A 24,632-nucleotide genomic window follows, 5' to 3' on the forward strand; every position below is an offset into this window, starting at 1 on the left:
TTCTAACATTGTAAGGTGACTCCTAAAACATCCTTTTCCCCCCCTACTTTTGTTTTTTGGGAGTGTATGATTTGTTGCAAGAAAAAAAAAAAAAAAAGCCATGTCACCTCAGGGAAGGTGCTACATGATAACATTTTAAATCAGTGATTAAAAATTTACCAATTGGGGCACCTGGGAGGCTCAGTAGGTTAAAGCCTCTGCCTTCGGCTCAGGACATGATCCCAGGGTCTTGGGATCGAGCCCCACATGGAGTCCCGCATTGGACTCTCTGCTCAGCAGGGAGCTTGCCTCCCCCTCTCTCTCTGCCTGCCTCTCTACCTACTTGTGATCTCTGTCAAATAAATAAATAAAATATTTTAAAAAACAGTTTACCAGTTGTGTGGTTAAATTGACTGTGGAATATTATGCAATGGAATACTATAGAGCGGTAAAAAAAAAAAAAAAGAATAAAGAGAACTCCTAGACAGTGCTGTCCAACAGAAATTTTTGCCACAATCAAAGTGTTCTATTAACTGCACTATCCACTGCAGTATCATCTAGCCTTATGTGGCTACTGAGCGCTTGAAACATAGCTAGTGCAACTTTGGAACTGAATTTTTAATTAATTAAAATTAAATGTGAGGGGCGCCTGGGTGGCTTAGTGGGTTAAAGCCCCTGCCTTCAGCTCAGGTCATGATATCAGGATCCTGGGATCAAGCCCCACATCGGGCTCTCTGCTCAGCGGGGAGTCTGCTTCCTCCTCTCTCTCTCTGCCTGCCTCTCTGCCTACTTGTGATCTCTCTCTGTCAAATAAATAAATAAAATCTTTTTTAAAAATTTTAAAAATTATATTTAAGTAATTACATGAGGCAATATTTACCATATTGGATAGAACTGGATAGCACACAATTCCAGTATATATTGTTAGGCAAAAAAAGGAAGGTACAGAACCGTGAACATATTATGTTTCCATTTATGTTTTTTGTGTTTGTTTTGTTTGTTTATTTATTTATTTATTTTTAAAAGATTTTATTCATTTATTTGACAGACAGAAATCACAAGTAGGCGGAGAGGCAGGCAGAGAGAGAGAAAGGAGGAAGCAGGCTCCCCACTGAGCAGAGAGCCCGATGCGGGGCTCGATCCCAGAACCCTGGGATCATGACCTGAGCCGAAGGTAGAGGCTTTAACCCACTGAGCCACCCAGGTGCCCCTATTTATTTATTTATTTATTTTTATTTGACAGAGATCATGAGTAGGCAGAGAGGCAGGCAGAGAGAGAGGAAGGGAAGGAGACTCCCCGCGGGGCTTGATCCCAGGACCCTGGGATCATAATGAGAGCTGAAGGCAGAGGCTTTAACTCACTGAGCCACCCAGGCGCCCCTCCCTTTATGTTTATAAAAAGGTGAGAATACTGGCATACTGGCTTGCGTTTGCACAGATTTCACAGAGGAGAACTGAGACAGAGGACAAGGCTTAGAAAAAGAACTTTCACTCTGTATTTTTACGCACCTATTGAATTTTATGTTGTATGAAATACTCCCTATTCAAAAAGTTTAAAAAATTTTTAACAATTCAAAAATATTTACCAATGCACCCTTTCAAATGGAATCAGTAATAGAGCAAAAGACATCTATCCTTTCTCCTATTTGCTGGACTAGAGTTCCAAATAGGGGTTATTTTTCTGGTTTCTCAGCTCAGGCAACATTGATCATCTAAAAGATTAAACACCTTTTATCCATAACCACTGGGCTCCAAAGGGGTACACCCATGGCTGAAGCCTCCCTTTCCTCTTCTTGCTTGGGGGAGCCTGCCCTGGACCTAACAATTATGACTTGAATGAGAGCAAGAAGGAAAAGGGGACAAGAGATTGTTAAACTCCGTACCTACCAACGTGGAACTACGTTTTAGGCAGAAATAGCCTTTGTTTTATGGCTTCCTTTTCTTCTCCCCTAACCCCATTGAGTGCTTATTTACCAACCTGCTTACCTGGTCATATCATTCTGTATAAGCATTCGGTATGCAGTGGGTGCTGAACAGAAGACTGTGATGGGAAACTTGGAAAGTGTCTGCAATTTAGAAGTAAACTCTTAGTCTTACTGCAACTTTAAAAATAAGTCCCTAAACGTTTATGGTAGGCACAGCACAACTTAAATGTTGTTTATTCCAACATAAATGCATTCACACCTTTCCTTTGTATATCTTTTCAGGATAATTGACTTTCCAGGTGTCAAATATCTTAAACCATGTTGTCTACTCTGATTTCTGCAAGTTGCTTTATTCATCAGTCCTGTCAGGGACACTGCTAAAGCATTCCTGAATAGTGACCTCTTGCGCCCTGGGCCTTACTTGCAAGATGGAAGTTGGCTCGAAACGTGGCAAATAATGTGCAAATACACATGCTCCCTGGATCCATGGAGAAAAGACACTACTCCATGCCGACTTTGCCCAGCCTGTGTCTGAGGTATTCCACATCACATCTGAAGGAGTCAAATCCAGCCAGAACCTGGGAAAACAAAGAGTAGTCCTGATCCATATAAGGAAAACAAATTGAAAAGATCAACAAGTGAATCATCACCTTTGTAGTTTTGACACGTCAAGCTGGAGTTCTGTGAAGGTACCTTCCATTTACAGATAATCCTAAACCAAAACTGCTGTGAGTGTGTCCAGTCATTTTAGGGGATCCGCTTGTTCCGCTGGTAAAGTAAATGGACATCATTTCATCGTGTTTTGTCTTCACACAGGTGTGGCTGTCACTGGCGTGTCTGCAAAGGAAGAACTACATTGATTCTGCACATTGCACGTGGCATCATGAACTGTTACCACAGAAAAGAATTCAAGAAACCATCTACATGGACCTCTTCACCTCATGGATCAGGCCCCGGTGACTTAGGTTGAATTCCAAGGTAAAAGTCATCTCTTTCTCTATCTTCATAGGTACTTTCTGGAATTAAACTAAATTTTGTCATCAAAGACCATTTATAATAGGCTTATAATTGGTTTCATAGCTTTTTACTATGTGATAAAGAAGAGCTGAAGCATTTTAAAGAAACTCAAGTGTTTTATCATACTGTCAGCAGAACGAGGAATCTATGATCTTATAATCACGACTATGTGATAACAGTCCCTTTCCCTTCACTGTGAATGTTTTCAAGTGATTTTTTTTTTTTTAAGGAAGTGAGTATGTGATTAGAAGTCATGGGTGATGGTATAAGGCAAGATGGTAATTCCCACATTGTTCAAGAATCGGATGTAGATCCAATGGATAACTGGGCTGCTAATAGGTCATACATTAGGGCACTTGAGAGGAGGTAAGCTCTGTACATACGGTGCCTAAAAAGCATAGAAATTTTACCTGGGAGTGTTGGGCTGAGAATGAAACATTAGAATTAGAAACATCCAGGGGCACCTGGGAGGCTCAGTGGGTTAAAGCCTCTGCCTTTGGTTCAGGTCATGATCTCAGGGTGCTGGAACCAACCCCTGCATTGGGCTCGCTGCTCAGTGTGGAATCTGCTTCCCCCCTCTCTCTCTGCCTGCCTCTCTGCCTACTTGTGATCTCTGTCTGTCAAATAAATAAATAAAATCTTAATTAAAAAAAAAGAATTAGAAACATCCAGGGGCGCCTGGGTGGCTCAGTCGTTGGGCGTCTGCCCTCAGCTTGGGTCATGATCCCAGGGTCCTGGGATTGGGCCCTGCATTGGGCTCCCTGCTTAGCAGGAAACCTGCTTCTCCTTCTCCCACTCCCCCTGCTTATGTTCCTTCTCTCGCTGTGTTTCTGTCAAATAAGTAAATGAAATATCTTAAAAAAAAAAAAAAGTAAGAAACATCCAGGCTACAAGAATTATAGAAAAGTTGTTATTATAGAAAAAAAAGTTGTTATTATAGAAAAGCCTAATGAAGCTAGTCTAAGTGTTTAGTCTATGATTCCATAATTTTTTCCTTAAAAATAGTACCTATAGCTGTGTACCTCTCATTTCTATAGAAACCTAAGGTGGGGTTATCATACCAATTTCACCACTAGAGGCTGTAAACGTAGCAGTTAGGAGTGTGGCCTCAGGTGCCAGACTCCCTGGGTTTGAAACCCAACTCTGCCAAATCCTAGCATTTGGCTTTATTCACGTGTATTACTATAGTACCCCTTCTTAAGTTATTGCAACATGTAAATGAGTTAATATACGTGAAATGCTTGGAACAGTTTTTGGCACATAACCAAAGCCATATAAATGTTACCCAAGTTGCAAGTATAACATTTTTAATTAGAACAGTACTTGGCTTTTGGTAAAAACTCAGTGAATGTTAGCTATTTTAGAGGAGATAGGAATAAGTATGGAGTTGCAAACATACTCCCAATTCCTTGGGTAAAGGTGGGAAGCTCATTCTAGAGAGGGAACTGGCTGCCAACCTAAAGCTAAGATAGAACCAATACTGGGCGAGAGTGCTAAGTGACCCCTGGAAGCATTCCACAGAAGGGACTGAACATCAGTGTAACTTAGTTTTATAATAGCATCCATTAACTTTAAGTGTTCTTATTTATAACCTGAAGTGTTGGTATCTGCAAGGAAATGATATAGCCTACACATAAGAACTGATTATGATCAGTTTCTCTGGGTGACGATAACAGCTCTGTGTTGGTGCTGTGAATGCACCTCTTAGATTCAGCTGCAGGAACGAAGGACTTACTCCCCACAGCTGTTGGGAGCCCTATTCAGAGATAGCTTTGGCTGAAGAGAGCTGCCTCGCTCGAGGTCATCCCTTCCTTCTAGGGAAAGCACACACTCAGTTACTGATCAGTAATGGTGTATAAAGGCCAGGACCTTTTGCTTTATGTTGGAACAGCTTTGAAGGACTATCCAAGCCCCAGAGGTTCCAGTGGATTAGCTGAAGGTTTTTCTGGGAGTGCATGGCAGATAAATTTCTTCCTTTGCTCAATCCACCCCCTTGCCCTTCTTTCATAGATATTGACCCCAAGACAAATCCTTAATAAACTTCTTACACAACCGATCTCTATCTCAGGGCCTGCTTCCTTCAAGATCCTAACATACAAAAACCACTCCAAGCTCCTGCTTGCCTCAGAGCTTTGCAGATTATTAGTGCAGGAGTAATCACCAGTTGTTCCCTTTGCCTCGTTTTAATTTTCATTTTTCTGATCACTTGTGGGTTGAACACCTTTTCAATTGTTCCCTTTCTTTCTGGGGAAGCTGTCCTTTCAACAGTTATGGCTACTCACTTCATCATCTCCTTGAGGTTCCCCCACCCGTCTTTGGGTTTCTGAGACACAATTAGCTTGGAGTGCAGATTTTCACATTTAGATGCAACAGCGTCTACTGCTGGGGCTAAAACTTCATTGGTAATAATGCACTTGGCTTTCGAAGATTGCAGTCTGTAGAGAATGTCTTTCTGGGTCAGCTGAGTGGTTCCTGGAATTAAAACTGTTCCTGAAGGAGCAGAAGAAAAGAACATATAGAAGGAAGGATTTTCTTTACCATGTTAGTTACTATACTATAGATCGCTCCTGTGTCCTCTCTGTGTCTCAGAATGAGTTTGCCATTCAGTTTACCAGTCTGGGTATCTATTTGCCTTCCTTTCATTATTCTGCTTTTGCCTTTCAAAGCATCTCAGTATCTGTGTCTCTTTTGACTGAACATGAAAGCATGTTAAATGCTGGCTACTTTTCTTCCATCAGAAGACCATTCGTAACATTCAGCTTGAAGACAGGGTTTTTTCTTTCTTTTTTTTGAAGACAGTTTTGATCGAAGAGTTAAATTATCCAATATTTATTGGCTCAATGCCAGATGCTAGTGTAAGTTTGCACGTTTTAACTTATTTAATCCCTACAAAAAAAAAAAAAACCACCATAAAATCTATGAATAATTTGCCAAAGATCACTGGAGTAGAAAGTGGCAGTGCAGGGATTGAACTCTGTAGCCTGACCCCACAGCTGTACACTTAACTACTTCAGTCCAGCACCTTTTAAAACGTATGTAAATGTTTTATGATTTCTTTCCAAAGGGAGGGATTGAGGCATTCATCTTTTCAGTGCTCTATTTCTCCCTGCTGTAAATTACACTGTAAGTGTAGTATAGTTGTTAAGAGTCTGTCCTGCAGCCAAACAGTCTTATCGGTTGGCCTTGGAAAAGCCACTTCATCTCTATGACTGTCAGGTTCTACATCCGTACAATGGGGATTCTGTAAGATTAATGAAGAGTAAATGAGTTAAAATGTGTAAAGAGTGATGAATGAATTTTAGCTATTATTTTCTCAAAGGATTATTGGAATTTCAAGAATGTATCTGTATCTGTATCTATAGTTAAATGTATCCATATCTATATCTCGGGCTCTACCACTCTCAAGTCCAGACCCTAGAGAGAGGGGTGGAAGTTTTGCACTGCACAGTGGTGTTTACTCTTCCCAGCATCACAGCAGGAATGGAAGATTGAAGAACATGTACCTGCTCATTTCTGGACTCTTGACACTGGCTTGTCTTTCCCTTTGGGGTAGGATAGTCCCCTCCAGTGGAGATCTTCAGGAAACAGACATCCAGGACCAAACCCCAAAGTTCTTCAGAATATCTTTCTTTTCTAATCAGGCAATGCAGCATTGTTTATGAATCTTTAACTCCAAGGTCATTCCTTAGAGATGATCCATCTGGGGATAATTAATTAGCCTACCATGGCCTAACAGTTTTCTATAATTTAAAGGCACTCTGTAAGAACAAGCCCACTACCAGCATTTCATGCCTAGCAGAAGCGCTTTATTTAAACACATCACCCTTAGATAATTAATTTCTGCTAATACATTATTCATATTCTATCTTTAAAGAACCCATTAATAGTGATCAGTCTTACCTATTAAAACTACTTCCTGTCCAAATTAGTCATTTAGGGAAACATTACATAGTCTCTTGCCAGGGAACAAAATGTTACTTTAAATCTTAGTCGGGGGACATCGCTTCTTGGCCTTTTGGCTAAGATCAAGTGTAAATCTTGGGGAAGGCCTCTTATTACCATGTTGATGATATAGGGTGTACAAAATGATATTACCAATATGTACATGTGCATGAAAGGTCAAAAGACTCTGGTACTCGTAGTCCCTTCTCTCCCTGTTAACAGATCTATGTGAAAAGACAAAGTTTTTCCAGAAGTTTGTTTGGTGGATGAAAAAAGTAACTTTTGTGATTCAATTTAGCAACAGGATTTGAAAGCCTAGCCTATCCACCCATCCATCTAGATGGTAGATAATGCTTATTTTCAGCATTGTTAGTATATTAGATTTACCATTTACTGTCTCCCTTTCATTCTCCCTTCCAAGAGAATCTGCCTTCCTTTCTGCAGCCCCAATAACTATGTTTGTATCAGATGCACCTGCCTCTGACCACATCTGACTGGCCCAACCCAAGCCATGCCAGTCAGATTCTGCCTCAAGTATTTGATTTAAGAGACTGAGTAGATTAAGACATACAGAGTTAGGGGCTAAGGCATCTGTGTTGCAGACCAAGCCACATGTCAGGGAAAATGAAGGGGAGCAAAGAAATCATGTGTTATTAGAAAGAAGTCAAGAGTCAGGAGAAAGAAAGAAGTCCAGAGACAGGAGGTCCAATGGCTTCAAAGCAAAAGAAGTGGAGAAAGAAGCCAGTTGCTCTGTCTGTACTTTTTGTCCCCTGTAGATCCTTCAGTAGATGTTCAATAATTTTCCTTCCTTACTGAACTAATATAAATGGATTTCTAGTCCTGGCAGTCTAACATGTTGCCCCTTTACTAAGACAGTGAACTTAAGCAGCATTCATGAAAGCTATCACTTTGTTTCAAAAAAAAAAAAAAAAAAAAGCTGTTAAAAGTGGGTTCTGCTACTCTAGTGTACAATTCATTGGTACATATGATATGAGAACATGTAACTCTCAAATGCAAGTAATTATGATGAATTAAGAATGTTTACTCAATATAATTATTTATTAAAACAGTAGGGATATTAATTAATTCAACAAATATTTTACTGGGCATTTACTATATGCTGGTAATTGAAGGTACAGACATGGCTATCTTAGTCATTGGTTTTTAGGAACATATATAGTCCTAGGGGAATGACAAATTTATTCCAAATAGACACTCAGACACTACAGTACAGTTTAAAATAGAAACGTACACATGTTTTCTAGGGGATGTCAAAAAAGAAAGCACCTGAATTGGGACATCAGGGTAGGGTTGCCTGAGAAGTGACATTAGAGTTGAGACCTGAAAATCTAATAGAAGTTGTCCAGGTGGTTAGGCGTGAGGGAAAGGCTTTCCAAGCACAGGAAATAGTATGCACAAAACCCAGGAAAAGAGAAAGATCATGAACCTTATAGGAAACCATTTGATATGGCTGGAGCAGAGAGTATGAAAACAATGAAGGGAGGAGATCAAACCTTCCCTGACACACCTGAAGAAGTTCTGATTTTACAGAGTAGGCAATGGAGAATTATTAAATAACATCAAGCAGCAGATTGACGGGTTAAAATACGCATTCTAGAAAGAACGCTAGCTATGGAGGATGAATTGGAGTAGGGTGTGGGCACACACAAGATGAGAAATAGGGAGACTTTGGGGCAGATCCATTCAGGAGATGGCAAATGTGTGAACTAAAGCAATGGTAATGGGATTGGAGAAGAAGGAGGACTCTGGGGACATGTAGGAAGTCAGAGTTACAGTTACAAGATGTAGGAACTGATTTGGAAGGAGGAGTAGCAGCTGCTTGCTTTGGGCACCAGATGAATGGCAATTAACCATGAGAAAAATAAAGGCATGAAACAAGATCTTTGAGTTTGTGGCTGCATTGAATTTCAGATGACAGTGGGTCTATAGAAGGGAAGCAGTGGTAGGTATGAGGGAATTCCATTGTTGATCGGCATTTGGTTAATAAACCTATTTCATTATGAAAAACCTAACTCCTAGTTTAGGTCAAAAGATATGGTATGTTTCCAACACATTTCTTAGGTTCCTGAGAAGAATACTATATTGTATACAGTTCCTCAAATAATTTATCCAAATAGATGTCTCATGATTACTTAAAGTTTTGGTAGATCTCCCATCCAGTCTACTTTAAATGTAATCAGATTTCAAACACTACTAACCTGTTCGCAGACAGGCTACATTTGCAAGCCACCATTCTGGGATCTTGGGAAGAATCACAATTACTCTGTCTCCTCTTTGCAGGGAACAGGCTTCTGTAAGTATATTGGCAAATTTCCTAGACAAAGATCCCAGTTCCTCAAAACTCCATCTCACTTCTTCTCCATTTCCATTTACCCACCAGAAGGCTGGATTGGAAGGTCTCTTTCCAGCCTGAGGAAAGGCAAACCAGATGATTTAAAGCTCCTGATGCAGCTTAATTCTATTTTAACTGACTCAGTGGAATATTTTCTCAGAAGAAAATTCATAGGTCTTTAGTTAGATCACATGGGGAAATTTGGAAATAACTCTGGGGTCTTCATTTCTAGCTGTCAAGAGCCAGGTTTTGTTTTTGTGTTTTGTTTTTTGTTTTTTAAAGATTTTATTGATTTACTTGACAGAGAGAGAGATCACAGGTAGGCAAAGGAGGGTTGGGGGGAAGCAGGCTCCCCACTGAGTGGATAGCCTGATGCGGGGCTTGATCCCAGGACTCAATCCCAGGACCCTGAGGCCATCACCTGAGCTGACGGCAGAGGTTTAACCCACTGAGCCACATAGGCACCCCTGTCAGGAGCCATGTTATTTTTCATTTAGCCTGACTGTTTTTCTTCCCAAAAAGTTAGAATTCTTTCATCCTTTTAAGTTCTCTCGTTGCTATATCTATACCTCATTCCCTACCATTTCTGACCATTTCTGACTTCATACTACTAATTTTGGGTATTTTTAAGAAGTTAACCTATAGGGGTACCTGGGTGGCTCAGTGGGTTAAAGCCTCTGCCTTCAGCTCAGGTCATGATCCGAGGGTCCTGGGATCGAGCCCCACATCGGGCTCTCTGTTCAGCAGGGAGCCCGCTTCCTCCCTCCCTCTCTGCCTGCCTCTCTGCCTTACTTGTGATCTCTGTCTGTCAAATAAATAAATAAAATCTTAAAAAAAGAGAAGTTAACCTATAATCATACATTTTTATAAACCAGGCTTTCTCAACTATGAAACTATTAACATGTTGAGCCACATAATTTTTTGCTATGGGGGACTGTCCTGTGCATTAGAGGATACATAGCAGCATCCCTGGCCAAAATTGTTTCCAGACATTTGCCCTGGGGGCAAAATCACTTCTATCTGAGAAACTGTAGTTGGACTGGCCCTGTTCCTTACCTTTTCCACATTGGTCCATTCGTCCAGGACATCTTTAGCAAAGTTGAAATACTCTGGAATCTCCAGTCTGAATTCCTGTTTCATAGATTCATAATTGGAAAAATTCTGAGGTGAAACTGTTCTATAATCTTTATGTAGTACTCTCACAGAACCAGGGATTGCGAGGCGCTGAAAACACTTGACACGAAGTAATGTCTCCATGGTGACAAGAGCTAGCATCAGTCTTGCTGGATGTGTTAGCACTCAGGATTTCCACAGAAACCGGTTCATCCAAAAGACAAGCTAATGAACATGCATTTGTCTCTGTCCTAAAGGTAGCCATACCACAAAGTAGCTAAGTTCTATTATTATTATTATTTATAGTCATCATACAAGTGCCATTCTCTGAGCACTCAATATGTTTCGTACACTGTACTCATTGCTTTACTTACATATGAAATTAGCAAATTTTCAGAGTAACTCTGTGAAGTGGATATTATCATCTCTGTTTACAGATAGAAAACATTACTAAGAGGCTGTCTTAGTGAACTCTGGCCACCATAAGAAAATACTATAGATAGGCTGGACAAAACAACATTTATTTCTCACAGTTCTGGAAGCTGGCAAGTCCAAGATTAAGTGCTAGCCAATTCAGTTCCCCCGTATGGGCTCTGTTCCTGACTTGCAGGTGACCACTTTCTCTTTATGTACTCACATGGTAGAGAGAGTGAGAGCTCTGGTTTTTCTTCTATTAGGATACTAAGCCCGTCATTGGGGCCTCACCCTTATGACCTCATCTAAACCTCATTACCTCCCAACGACCCCACCTCCAAATACCATCACATTTTGAGGGTTAAGTTTTCAAGATATGAATTTGGAGAGAGGCACAAACATTCAGTACACCACAAAGGCACTAGCTGGATTTGAACCTAGAGCTGTCTGGTCCCAGCCCATTTTCCTGACTATGTACTGCATGCTATTGTCTTCCATATGCATTTCAAAAGAAGTAAAGGTCTGAGTCACCCAGTTACTCCCAGTTAAAGCAAAGATATCTAATATATTTCACCTGCATTTCAAAAGTCATAGAGACATGTTAAGGAGAAATTTCCACAGTGGATAATCTATAAGTGAAGAAATAGAGTAACCTAGTACCAATTAGGCATGAAAGAACTGTCAAAAATCATTTAGTTTATAGGCTGTAGTTCCCATGCTCCCAATAGGAGCCCACACAACCTTCGAGTCCAGACTTGGAGCTGCGTTTACCAGAGATGTCATCATAGGTCTTTAACCTTTGGGACTTTTGTGGGGGAGGACCCTCCAGGCCACCTAGCCCTCCCTGTTTCTGTGGGAATTTATCTGATCATGATGTCATTTACCTGGCTGAGACCTCATAAACAAGGTTGTTAAAAACATGGTTCTAGAGATGATAGGGTTCTTCTTCATACTTTCTGTAATTTTCCAAATTTCCTACAATGAAATACTACTCTCACAATCATTAAATCATTTTTTTATAGAGGGAGGGGCAGAGGGAAGGGAGAGAGAGAATCTTAAGCAGGCCTCACTCATGGAGCCTAATGCAGGGCTGGATCTCACAACCCTAAGATCCTGACCTAAGCCGACACTTAACCGACTGAGCCACCCAGGCACCCTATCATTAAGTCATTTGTAACTGCAGCTCTAGCTGTGCAGTATGTAAGGCAGTGTGGCTATGTGGAAGAGTTTCTGTATAGATGCATTGCCAAATAATGGATATCATCCATAAGTTTAATCCTAAATGGGCCTGGTGTTCAGGCATCATGTTGCTGCACCCAGTGCACGGGGATATCTAGGTACTTCTTCTGACCCTTCCACATCTTTGTGTGATGACCTGACAAGTCACTGAGCTTGAGTCCTCTGAGATCATCTGGTTTGAGCTCCTCATTTTTCAGAAAGAAAATGGAACCCCAGAGAGGGGAAGCAACTCACTTCAATAGGTCATGTCAGAGTGAGAACTAGAACTCAAGTCTGTGGATTCCCATTTCAGTGTTCTCTTTACTATAGTTCAATAGGATTCAGTAGAGCAGTGATTCTCAACTCTGGATGTATATTTGAATCACCAGGAAAGCTTTTTTTTTTTTTTTTTTTTAAATACCAGTGCCTGGGGCTTAGACCAATTAAATCAAAATCTCTAGGGGTAGGGCCAGGGCATCATATTTTAAAAAATTTCCTCAGAGGATGCTAACGTGCAATCAAGGTTGAGAATCACTGATCCAGAGGTGAGGTGATCTGTGAGCCAGCAGATCAGTATAACCTGGAAGCTGGTGAGAAATGTACATTCTTGGGCACCTGGATGGCTCAGTCAGTAAGCGTCTGCCTTTGGCTCAGATCATGATCTCGGGGTCCTGGATAGAGCCCCACATCGGGCTCCTGCTCAGCAGGAAGCCTGCTTCTCCCTCTGCCATTCCCCCTGCTTATGACACACTCTCTCTCCCTCTCTCTCAAATAAATAAATAAATAACTTTAAAAATATTTATTTATTTGACAGAGAAAGACACAGTGAGAGAGGGAACACAAGCGGAGGGAGTGGGAGAGAGAGAAGCAGGCTTCCCACTGAGCAGGGAGCCCCTATCAGAGCAGGAACCTCTATCAGAGAATTGTCACAAAGATTAAATGAGATAATGCATGCAAAGTGCTTATAATGGTGTCTTGCCTATTACTACCCACCCACTGGAGTGGGGGTCAGCAAACATTTTCTGTAAAAGTCCAGATAGTAAATATGGCTTTGTGCACCATATGGTCTCTGTGGCAACAGTTTAGCTCAACTCTGGTTGAGATAGCAGCCACTGACAGACAATACATGACTAAATGGGCATGGCTGTGTTCCAAACAAAACCCATTTATGGATATTAAAACTTGAACTTCATGCAATTTTCTTTTTTTTTTTAAGATTTATTTATTTGAGAGAAAGAGAAAGCACATGCAGGGGGAGGGCCAGTAGGAGAGGGAGATAGAGACTCCCAAGCAGACTCCCTACTGAGGGTGGAGCCTGATGCAGGGCTCGATCGCATAACTTTGAGATCCTGACCTGAGCCCAAACCAAGAGTTGGACACTCAACCAACTTTACTACCCAGGTGCCCCTCATGAAATTTTCATATGTCATGAATTAGTATTCCTCTTTTGACTTTTTTGAAATATTTGAAAATATAAAATAAAACCATTCTTGGTAGGGTGCCTGGGTGGCTCAGTGGTTTAAAGCCTCTGCCTTCAGCTCAGGTCATGATCCCAGGTCCTGGGATGGAGCCCCACATCGGGCTCTGTGCTCAGTGGGGAGCCTGCTTCCCCCCCGACCCTGCCTGCCTCTCTGCCTACTTATGATTTCTGTCTGTCAAATAAATAAAATCTTTAAAAAATAATTCTTGGTTTGTAGCCTGTATAAAAACAGAAAAAAGGCTGGATTTAACTCATGGGCTGTAGTTCTCTGATCTTTGGTGCTACAGTGTAGGTTTTGTGAGGGTGGGCATTTTGTCTGTTATGTTCATGGTAGTATCCCTAAGAAATAACATAGTGTTTGGTTTGCAGTATGTGCTTATTTTTTGAATGAATAAATGATGTTTTCAGAAGGGAGAGCTTTGTATATGGTTTATTTCTATAGCTAAATGTTATATTAGCCTTGAAAAGTACCTTTATTGCTTAACCAGATTTATATGACTATGTTTACTGTTCATATATAGCTATTTAAATTTAAATTTAGTACTATTTAAAAACACTGGCTGCATTTCAAATGCTTAACAGCCACATGTGACTAGTAGCTACTGCATATAGGTAACTGCAAACACAGAACACTTCTATCATTGCAGAACATTCTTGTGGACAGTGCTGATCTATATTGATAATCGCTGAGAACTAGGTGATATGAAACATTAAAATACAGGCAGTTGGGGCACCTGGGTGGCTCAGTGGTTTAAGCCTCTGTCTTTGGCTCAAGTCTTGATCTCAGGGACCTGGGATGGAGCCCCGCATCGGGCTCTCTGCTCAGTGGGGAGCCTGCTTCCTCCTCTCTCTCTCTGCCTACTTGTGATCTCTCTCTGTAACAAATAAATAAATAAAATCTTTAAAAAAATACAGGAAAACTGAGGTGAATGGTTTCCCAGGTAAGATTTTTCCAAGAGCTTCCAAGGGTTTCGGATTAGTAAAGTACTGCCTCCCACTGTTGTCTTGTTTGGCAGTGAGGGCTGAGTCGAGAGGGAACCACTCTTCTCTGCTGTTTGCTGGCAAGTTAGAGCCCACACATTGGCAAGTTATCTCCCATATTACAGAATTAGTGTCAGGACTCCTCCAACCGAAGGAAGAAGTTAAGTAGTACTTAAAACTATGTTTTTAGTGTTGTGACTTTTTCTCTTTATTTTTAACTTTTTAGAGAAGGTCTTCAAATGGTTCAAATGTTAAAAATTGGAGTGAAAAATTGCGCCGTTCTCCCCACCCCCACCACCCACCCGCCTGGGTTGCTCAGTGTGTTAAGTGCCTGCCTCTTCATTTTCGCTCAATTCATGATCTCAGGGTTGTGAGGTTCAGCCCATGTCTGGCTCCACACTGGGCATTGAGCTTGCTTACAATTCTCTCTCTCCCTTTCCATCTGGCCCTCCACCCTCTCTTAAAAAAAAAAATATGCCCTCTCCCAACCCCCTTCTCACAGCTGCCCAGTTTCATCCCAACCCACTCCCTCCAGGAACTATGATTAGTTCTATGTATCTCTTTAGGATTTCTTTCCAATTATTTCAGCAGATGACTATAGATCCTTATTTCTTCACCACTTTGACACAACAGGTAGCCTAGAATACTACACTGTTCTTATAGTTTAAAAATTTTTTATAACAAATTCTTGAAGGTCCGTCCATGTCAGTACATGAGGATCTTTCTCATTTTTTTTTTCATTTTTCTTTTATGTTTTGTTTTTTTTTAAAGAGCTGCATGGCATTCCAGTGAACAACTGCACCATAATTTCTTTTTTTTTAAGATTTTCTTAAATTTATTTGACAGAGAGACAGATCACAAGTAGGCAGAGAGAGAGAGAGAGGAGGAAGCAGGCTCCTCGCTGAGCAGAGAGCCCCATGTGGGACTCGATCCCAGGACCCTGTGATCATGGCCTGAGCTGAAGGCAGAGGCTTAACCCACTGAGCCACCCAGGCACCCTGCACCATAATTTCTTAAGCCAGTCCCCTACTGATGTCATTTGAATTGTTTCCATTATTGTGCAGTTAAGATGAAATTTTGAGACTATTTCCTCCACTACATTTAGAATCCTTCAAATATACATTGAAAAGAAAATTTACCAGTCAGTTGGAGCTTAAAATGAGCCTAACCAGTCTGTTCTCCAAAAAGAAAATATCAGCATCATCCTGATCAGCGATAATGATTGCCTTCTCCTCAAAAAAAAATTTTTTTTTGTTAATCTTAGCACTTCACAACATCTATTTTCCAGCTTTCCAATATTCTTTGTAGGTAAAAGAGTTGAGATAGGAGTCAGAAAACTCTTCTAAGAAAGAAAGTACCACTGCTGGTCAGTTGGGTGTGAAAGTATTTGTGGTCTCATCTGACATGCAAGTTCTATATCGTATAAACATCAGTGCGGAGGAGGGCTTAACCGACTGAGCCACCCAGGCACCCCTATGTTTACAGCTTTTTGTGTGCACGTACTCTTAGATAGACTAACACAACAGCTGAGAAATTCTGATAGAAACACTTCGGCTGCCTAAGACTTCCATGAGAAAGTTTGGTCTGTTGCTTTTGGTTGCTTTTTTGTTATCTTGGCTCAAAAGTGTGCATGCCAGACCAGCAAACCTTACATAGGAGACAGATAGGGTGGTACTCACTAAAGTGACAGATTCCGACACAGCTGGAGGTGACGGCAGACCAGTGTCCTGGGAGAGCAGGCCTGAAACTTGAACTCTCGCTTCTGTATTAGTCCTGGCAGTAGGCAAAAGAAGAGTGAGAAGTTGTAGTCTGACAACTGGGAGACGCAAGACATACCCAGAGGGCCTTTCCTGGATTGGTGGAGACATTCCAGAGGGAGGAGCCAGAGTGCTGGGCTAAGATTATGCTCAAAGTTTATGCAATCTCCTGCCACCCTCCAATTCATAGTTAATGATTTAAATACACTGCAAGGTTTTGCTGGTGGGGGGGTGGGGACTGGGAAAGTAATTTATTCACAGGAAGGGAAGTGACCATGGAGTTGCTGGAGGGTTTGGACTTGTGAAGGGGTAGTTTTATCTCAGAAGGAAGAAAGAGCAAAGTATGGAAGAGGACATAGAAGAGTTTTGAAATGGAAAAGAAAGAAGTTAGGTGGCGCATTTGAGTTGTTCTAGACCGCAGAGAACCAGTTCCTGTGTTTATCTGTTGAACTGGTCAGGACTAAACATAAATGCTCTCAGGTTGCTTCTTTGCTCATATCCTGCAGTACTTCCCAGTTTACTCCAGGTAAAATCTCAAGTCCTTACCTTGACTACAAGGAACTGTGTGATCTGGCACAGGGTTCTCGCTGACCCATCACCTGCTCCTCCTCCCCTTACTCAGCTGGGGCCACATTGGCACCCTTGCTTTTTTTTTTTTTTAACAGACCATGCATGTTCCAGCCTTGGGGTATTTCCACTTCCTGGAACACTCTTCCCTTAGATACCCCTTGGCTAAATCCCCATTTGTTGAGGTATCCTATCAAAGAGGTCTTCCCTTACTACATTTTCTAAAATAGCATGCCTCAATTTTTCTCTTTAATCTGTTTTAACTTTTTACATCTCTTACCACCACCCTTAAGAGTAAGAAATTTGTTTTGTTTGCTGATATATCATTGTTGTGATGCGTTACAACAATTGTCTAGAACACTTACTGACAAATTTTAGGCATTTAATAAGTAATTGATGGGTAAATGAATAAATAAATAATTTTTTCAGTTACATGTGACAGAAACCCAATTTAGATTCACTTAAGCAAAATGAGGAATTTATTGGACTCTTTTTGGTTCAGTGAAGTTTTGGTTGTTGATTATTTGGGATTTTCTATGTGGATAATCATATAATCTGCAAACAGGGACAGTTTTACTTGTTTCATTTTTTTTACCGATACAATTTTTTAAATTTAAATTCAATTAATTAACAAAGAGCATATTATTAGTTTCAGAGGTAAACCTCAGTGATTCATCAGTTGCATATAACACCCCGTGCTCTTTGAATCCCATGGCCCCTTAATGCCCATCACCCAGTTACCCAATTCCCCCACCCACCTCCTCCAGCAACCCTCAATTTGTTTCCTGTAGTTAAAAGTCTCTTATGGTGTTTCTCCCTCTCTGATTTTGCCCTATTTTTCCCTCCCTTCCCCTATGATCCTCTGTTTTGTTTCATAAATTTCATGTATGAGCAAAATCATATGGTATTTTTCTCTGATTGACTTGTTTTGCCTAACATAATACCCTCTAGTTCCATCCATGTCATTGCAAATGGTGAGATTCCCTTTTTTGATGGCTGAGTAATATTCCTATAAATATATATATATATCTCACATCTTTTTATCCATTCTTCTGTCAGTGAACATCTGGGCTCTTTCCATAGTTTGGCTATTGTGGACATTGTTGCTATAAACATTGGGGAGCAGGTGCCTCACTATGTTTGTATCTTTTGGGTCATAGGATATTGCTGGGTCATAGAGTAGCTCTATTTTTTACTTTTCGAGGAACCTACATACTGTTTTCCAGAGTTGCTGTACCAGTTCTCATTCCCACCAGCAGTGTAAGAAGGTTTCCTTTTCTCCATATCCTCGCCAACATCTGTTGTTTCCTGACTTGTTAATTTTAGTCATTCTGACAGATGATAGGTGGTATCTCATTATGGTTTTGATTCGTAGTCCCCTCATGCCAAGTGATGTTAGCATTTTTCATGTGTCTGTTGGCCATTTCTATGTCTTCTTTGGAGAAATGTCTGTTCACATCTTCAGTCCATTTCTTTCTTTTTCTTTTTTTTTTAATTTATTTGACAGACAGAGATCACAAGTAGGCAGAGAGGCAGGCAGAGAGAGAGGAAGGAAAGCAGGCTCCCTGCTCAGCAGGGATGGATGCGGGGCTCCATCCCAGGACCCCGGGATCATGACCTGAGCCGAAAGCAGAGGCTTCAACCCACTGAGCCACCCAGGTGCCCCTTCAGTCCATTTCTTGACTCTATTTTCTGTTTCTTTTTGGGTGTTGAGTTTGATAAGTTCTTTATAGATTTTGGATACTAGCCCTTTATCTGAAAAGATATTTGCAAATATATTCTCACATTCTGTTGTTTGTCTTTTGGTTTTGTTGACTATTCCCTTTGCTATGCAAAAGATTTTATCTTGATGAAGTCCCAAGAGTTTACATTTGCTTTCCTTTTCCTTGCCTTTGAAGATGTGTCTAGCAAGAAGTTGCTGCAGCTGAGGTCAAAGAGGTTGCTGCCTCTGTTCTTCTCTAGAATTTGGATGGGTTCCTGTCTCACATTGAGGTCTTTCATCCATTTTGAGGGTTTTTTGTGTATGGTGTAAGAAAATGGTCCAGTTTCATTTTTTTGCACGTGACTGTCTAATTTTCCCAACACCATTGTTGAAGAGACTGTCTTTTTCCCATTGGATATTTTTTCCTGCTTTGTTGAAGAAGAGTTGGCCATAGATTTGAGCATCCATTTCTGGGTTCCGTGTTCTGATGCACTGAACTATGTGTCTGCTTTCATGCCAGTACCATACTGTCTTGATGATTACAGCTTTGCAGTACAGCTTGAAGTCAAGATTTGTGATGCCACTAGCTTTGGTTTTCTTTTTCAGTATTCCTCTGGCTATTCAGTGCCTTTTCTGATTCCAGACATATTTTAGGATTATTTGTTCCAGCTCTGTGAAATATGTCAGTATTTTGATAGGGATTTCTTGAAATGTGTAGATTGCTTTAGGTAGCATAGACATTTTAACAATATTTATTTTTCTAATTCATGAGCATGGGATGTTTTTCCATTTCTTTGTGTCTTCCTCAATTTCTTTCTTAAGTATTCTGTAGTTTTTAGAGTACAAATCCTTTACATCCTTGGTTAGAGCTTCTTGTTGGATAGACCCTTTAATTATGGTATACTGTCCTTCATCTCATATTACAGCCTTTGGTTTGAAATCTAATTTGTCTGATACATGGATTGCCACCCCAGCTTTCTTTTGATGTCCAGGAGCATGATAAATAGCTCTCCACCCCCTCACGTTCTTTCTTTCTTTTTCTTTTTTTTTAGTTTTTTAAAAATTCTATTTATTTATTTGACAGAGAGAGAGAGATCACAAGTAGGCAGAGAGAGAGAGGGAAGCAGGCTCCCTGCTGAGCAGAGAGCCCGGTGTGGGGCATCTCAGAACCCTGAGATCATGGCCTGAGCTGAAGGCAGAGGCTTAACCCACTGAGCCACCCAGGTGCCCCTACATCCCCTCACTTTCAATCTGGAGGTGTCTTTATGCCTAAAATGAGTCCTTGCAGGGGCGCCTGGGTGGCTCAGTGGGTTAAATGCTTCTGCCTTCAGCTCAGGTCAGGATCCCAGGGTCCTGGGATTGAGCCCTGCATCAGGCTCTCTGCTCAATGGGGAGCCTGTCCCTCCCCCCCCACCCCCCGCCTGCCTCTCTGCCTACTTGTGATGTCTCTCTGTCAAATAAATAAATAAAATCTTCAAAAAAAATTTTTTTAATAAATAAAATGAGTCTCTTGTGGATAGTATATGAATGGGTCTTGTTTTTTTCTCCAATCTGATACCCTGTGTGTTTTGAGTGGAGTTTCCCATTTACATTCAGAGTAGTTATTGAAATATATGAATTTAGTGCCATTGTATTACCTGTAAAGTCACTGTTTCTATATATTATCTCTGTTTATTTCTGGTCTTTGTTATTTTGGGGCTGTCTCTTCACTTAAAGGATCCCCTTTGATATTTCTTGCAGGGCTGGTTTAGTGATCACAAATTCTTTTAGTGTCTTTCTTTCTTTTCTTTTTTTTAATCATGTTCTTTTAGTTTGTCCTGGAAGTGCTTTATCTCTTCTTCAATTCTGAATATTGCTTGCTGGATAAAGTATTCTTAGCTGTATATTTTTCTCATTGAGCACCCTAACTATATCATGCCAGACCTTTCTGGCCTGCCAGGTCTCTGTGGATGGGTCTGCTGCCAGTCTTATGGTTCTACCCTGGTGGGTAATGATGTCTTGTCTGGAGCTGCTTTCAGGATTTTGTCTCTGAGATTTGGAAGTTTCACTATTAGATGTCAGGGTGTTGGCTTATTTTTACTGATTTTGAAGGGGTTCTCTGGACCTCCTGGATTTTGATGCCGGTTTACTTCCCCAAATTAGGGAAGTTCTCCAGTATAATTCGCTCCAGTATACCTTCTGCCCCACCCTTTCCTCTTCTGGGATCAAAATTATTCTAATACGGTTTTGCTTTATGGTATCACTGATCTCTTGAATCATCCCCTTATGATCCAGTAGTTGTTTATCTCTCTCTTTCTCAGCTTCCTCGTTCTCCATCATTTGTCTTCTATATCACTGACTCTCTTCTGCCTTATTTATTCTAGCAATTAGAGCCTCATTGTTTTTGTTTTGTTTTTTAAAGATCTTATTTATTCATGAGAGACAGAGAGTGCAAGAGAGAGGCAGAGACAGAGGGAGAAGCAGGCTCCCTGTGTAGCAGGCAGCCTGATGTGGGACTCAGTCCCAGGACCCTGGGATCACTACCTGAGCTGAAGGCAGATGCTTAACTGATTGAGCCAACCAGGCACCCAGAGCCTCTATTTTTTTAAAAATTATTTTTATTAACATATAATGTATTATTTGCCCCAGGGGTACGGGTCTGTGAATGATCAGGCTAACACACTTCATAGCACTCACCATATCACATACCCTCCCCAAGGTCTACAACCCAACCACCCTCTCCACACCCTCCCTTTCCCCAGCAACCCTCAGTTTATTTTATGAGATTAAGAGTCTCTTATGGTTTGTCTCCCTCCTGATCCCATCTTGTTTCATTTTTTTTAAAGATTTTTTAAAAAATTTATTTATTTGTCAGAGAGAGTGAACACAGGCAGACAGAGGGGCAGGCAGAGGCAGAGGGAGAAGCAGGCTCCCTGATGAACAAGGAGCCCCATGCGGGACTCAATCCCAGGACCCTGGGATCGTGACCTGAGCCGAAGGCAGCCGCTTAACCAACTGAGCCACCCAGGCATCCCATCTATATAGTTTCATTTTTTCCTCCCCTACCCCCAAACTCCCCACTCTGCCTCTTGAATTCCTCATATCAGGGAGATCATATGACAATTGTCTATTCCTGATTGCCTTATTTCGCTCAGCATAATACCCTCTAGTTCCATCCACGTCATTGCAAATGGCAAGATTCATTTCTTTTGATCAGAGCCTCTATTTTTTATAGCATCTCAGTAACTAATGTTTTTTATTTTGACCTGATTAGATTTTAGTTGTTTTATTTCTCCAACAAGGGATTCTCTAGTGTCTTTTATGCTTTTTTTCAAGCCCAGCTATTATCTTTGTAATTGTTGTTTGAATTCTAGTTCTGACATCCTACTTATATCCACATTCATGAAATCCATGGCAGTGAATACTGCCTCTTGTTTTCTCTTTTGGGGTGAGTTCTTCTATCTTGTCATTGTTTCCAGAAAAGAACAGAAGAGAGAGACATAATATAAAAATAGCAACAACACCACCAGAAAAATATACACTAAGCAAATCAGAAGAGAACAGAAACAAAACAAACAAACAAAAAATCAAACAGAAGTTGAACACAAACAATAAAGTAGATCCTCGGTGTATTTTGGTCTGTTAGAAGAAACTCAATCCCAAAATAGGAAAGAAAGAAAAAAATATATATATACACACAAAAATAAAATTAAATACAATGTAGGAAGCCACAAATGAAAAATACATTTGTAAAACATAAATGTAAAAATGAGAATTAAAAGAGACTTTAAAAAAGAATTGATAAAGTAAGAAAATAGCTGGAAAGGGAAAAAAATTTAAAACCGAGAAACTAAAGAATAATAAGAAAAAAGCATGAATGCTAATACTGCTTTCTTCCCGAGAGCTGGAGTTTTGCAGTAAACTTAGTATTAGCTGGAATTTCCAGCTGGTATCCTGGGGCAGGGGTCTGTTGCACTGATTCTCAGGTGTCTTTGCCTTTGCAGAATCACACTGACTTTGCTGGGAGGCTGGGTTCAGTGCGAGTGGCTCCGAGCCAATGTGGGGCTGAAAATGGTGGTGCCCTGATCTCAACCCCAGAGCTGAAAATTCGTGCTGTTCCCCCTGCCCACCCCATCTAGTGGGCCCTCACAGAAAAGCAGTCCATCACTCTTGTCTCCCTGATTTCTGTCTGAACTCTGGGTTCACTGAGGCTGTGGCTGAGCATTTTTAGCTTAGGCACATGACCCTGTTTAGAGTCTCCAAATGTTACAGACTCCTGTGGCACATACCTGTGCCACTCCTCCTTGGGGAGGGGGGTCTCCTCAAGCATCCATTCTGCCTCATGCTGGGCCCCTGCTGAGAATGCAGTCGCTAGCTCCTGGACTCACTGTTTGCAGCCAGCTTCCCTGCTCCAGTGCTTGGGGAACTCAGGCACCCCCATTCTTTTTGTGATGCTGGGGATCCTGAGACCACGCTGTCCCACCTGGGATTCTGCCCTGCTTCACACCCTAAACATGTTTCATGTAAAATTTCTGGTTTTGTGCTCTGCTGCTTATAATACTTTCCAGTACCTGGCTTAGGAAGCGCCCCCCCAGTTTATCTTCTGATATATTGCCTTGGATTCATGTCTATACACCTCCTATCTTCCAAAAAGTGGTTGCTTTTCTATTTGTAGAATTGTAATAATCTTTTCTCAGATCTCTGGTTGATTTCATAGGTATTCGGAATGATTCGGTAACTGTCTAGAAGAATTTCAGTCCCCTACTCCTCCTCCATCTTAATGCCTCCCCCTACTTTTGTCTTGCAGATCTGAGTGCCTTTTATTTCCTTTTCTTGCCTAATTGCCTCACCTAGAATTACAGTATTATGTTGAATAAGAACGGTAGGAGCAGATCTGCTCCTTTGCATTTTCCCCGATATTAGGAAGAAAGCGTCCAGTCTTTCATGCTTGAGGGTCATGTGAGCTGTAGGGTTTTTGTAGATGCTGTTTATCAAGTTAAGGAAGTTCTCCTCTATTCCTCTTTTTCTGAAAGTCTTTATCATGAATAAGCCTTGAATTTTGGCAAATACCTTTCCTATATCAATTAATATAATCGTGATTTTTATTTGTTAGCCTATCAATAAGGTGGATTACCCTGATTGATTTTTTTTGATGATTTTATTTATTTATTTGAGGGAGGGAGTGCATGAGCGAGGGGAAGGGCCAGAGGGAGAGGGAGAGCAGACTCCTCACTGAACAGGGAGCCCGACACAACATGGGCTCAATCCTAGGACTCTGGAATCATGACCTGAGTTGAAGGCAGCTGTTTAACCAACTGAACCAAAAATTGATTTTTGGATTGATTTTTAATCACTAAACCAGCCTTGCTTCCCTGCAATAAACTCCTATTGGTTCTTGTGTGTATGTATTTATATATATATATATTGATGAAAAATTTTCAGTCATTATTCGAGAAACTTTCAGTCATTATTTATTTTCCAGCTCTGTCCTCTTTTCCTCTGTCTCTCCCCTTTTGGGATTCTGATGATACAATCTTAGATCTTTTGTAATAGCCCCACAGGTCTCTGAGGCTCAGTTCTTTTTATTCCTTTTTTTTCTTTTCTTCTTCTTTTTGTTTTTGTTTTTTTTTTCTTTTCTTCTTCTTTTTGTTTTTGTTTTTGTTTTGGTTGTTATTTTTTGTTTTGCTTTGTTTTGTTTTCCATTCAGCTGGCTTCTCTCATTACTATTGGGTAATTTCTATTCTATCTTCTAGTTCACTGATTATTTCCTTCTCTTCCTCCCATTCTGCTGTTGAGTCCACACAATTAGCTTTTTATTTCTCTTATCATATTTTCTAATTGTATTTTTTAGTTTTAAAATTTCCATTTGATTCTTTTTAATATTGTCTATTCATTTGTGGAGGCTTTGATGTTTCAAGCGTATGTATTTGTAATTGCTTGTTGAAGCATTTTTATCATGGCTGCTTTAAAACCTTTGTCAGGTGCTTCTAACATCTTTGTCATCTTGGTCTTGGCGTCTATTGGCATCTATTGATTATCTTTTTTTTTAAATTCAGTTTGAGACCTTCCTGGTTCTTGGTATGGTGAGTGATTTTCATTTGAAACCTGGATAGTTTTATATTATGTAATCAGATTCTCAGTTTCATTTAAACCATCCATTTTAACTGCCTTAGTTCCACAGTGTTCTGGCAGGGAAAGTGAGAGG

General features: G+C 40.7%; 1 protein-coding gene across 3 annotated transcripts in view; it reads right to left on the reverse strand.

Moving 5' to 3' along the window:
- The window catches only part of ACSM3 (acyl-CoA synthetase medium chain family member 3), a 47,135-nt gene that overhangs the window by 11,354 nt on the left and 11,149 nt on the right, over positions 1 to 24,632 (reverse strand). For 2 of the 3 annotated variants that reach the window (XM_059415192.1, XM_059415189.1), the window contains exons 1-7: positions 16,102 to 16,305; positions 10,273 to 10,347; positions 9,083 to 9,293; positions 5,204 to 5,411; positions 2,598 to 2,741; positions 2,326 to 2,482; positions 1,966 to 2,045 (exon numbers count right to left, since the gene is read on the reverse strand). In XM_059415192.1, coding sequence (XP_059271175.1) covers positions 1,966 to 2,045; positions 2,326 to 2,482; positions 2,598 to 2,741; positions 5,204 to 5,411; positions 9,083 to 9,293; positions 10,273 to 10,347; positions 16,102 to 16,290 — 1,064 coding nt within the window. In that variant the 5' untranslated portion in view covers positions 16,291 to 16,305. Of the gene's footprint in view, positions 1 to 1,965; positions 2,046 to 2,325; positions 2,483 to 2,597; positions 2,742 to 5,203; positions 5,412 to 9,082; positions 9,294 to 10,272; positions 10,581 to 16,101; positions 16,306 to 24,632 lie in introns of those variants that run through there. The other variant, XM_059415190.1, reaches the window with a different exon arrangement.

The sequence above is a fragment of the Mustela nigripes genome, chromosome 11, assembly GCF_022355385.1.
Source record: "Mustela nigripes isolate SB6536 chromosome 11, MUSNIG.SB6536, whole genome shotgun sequence".
In the NCBI taxonomy this organism is placed as follows: Eukaryota; Metazoa; Chordata; class Mammalia; order Carnivora; family Mustelidae; genus Mustela; species Mustela nigripes.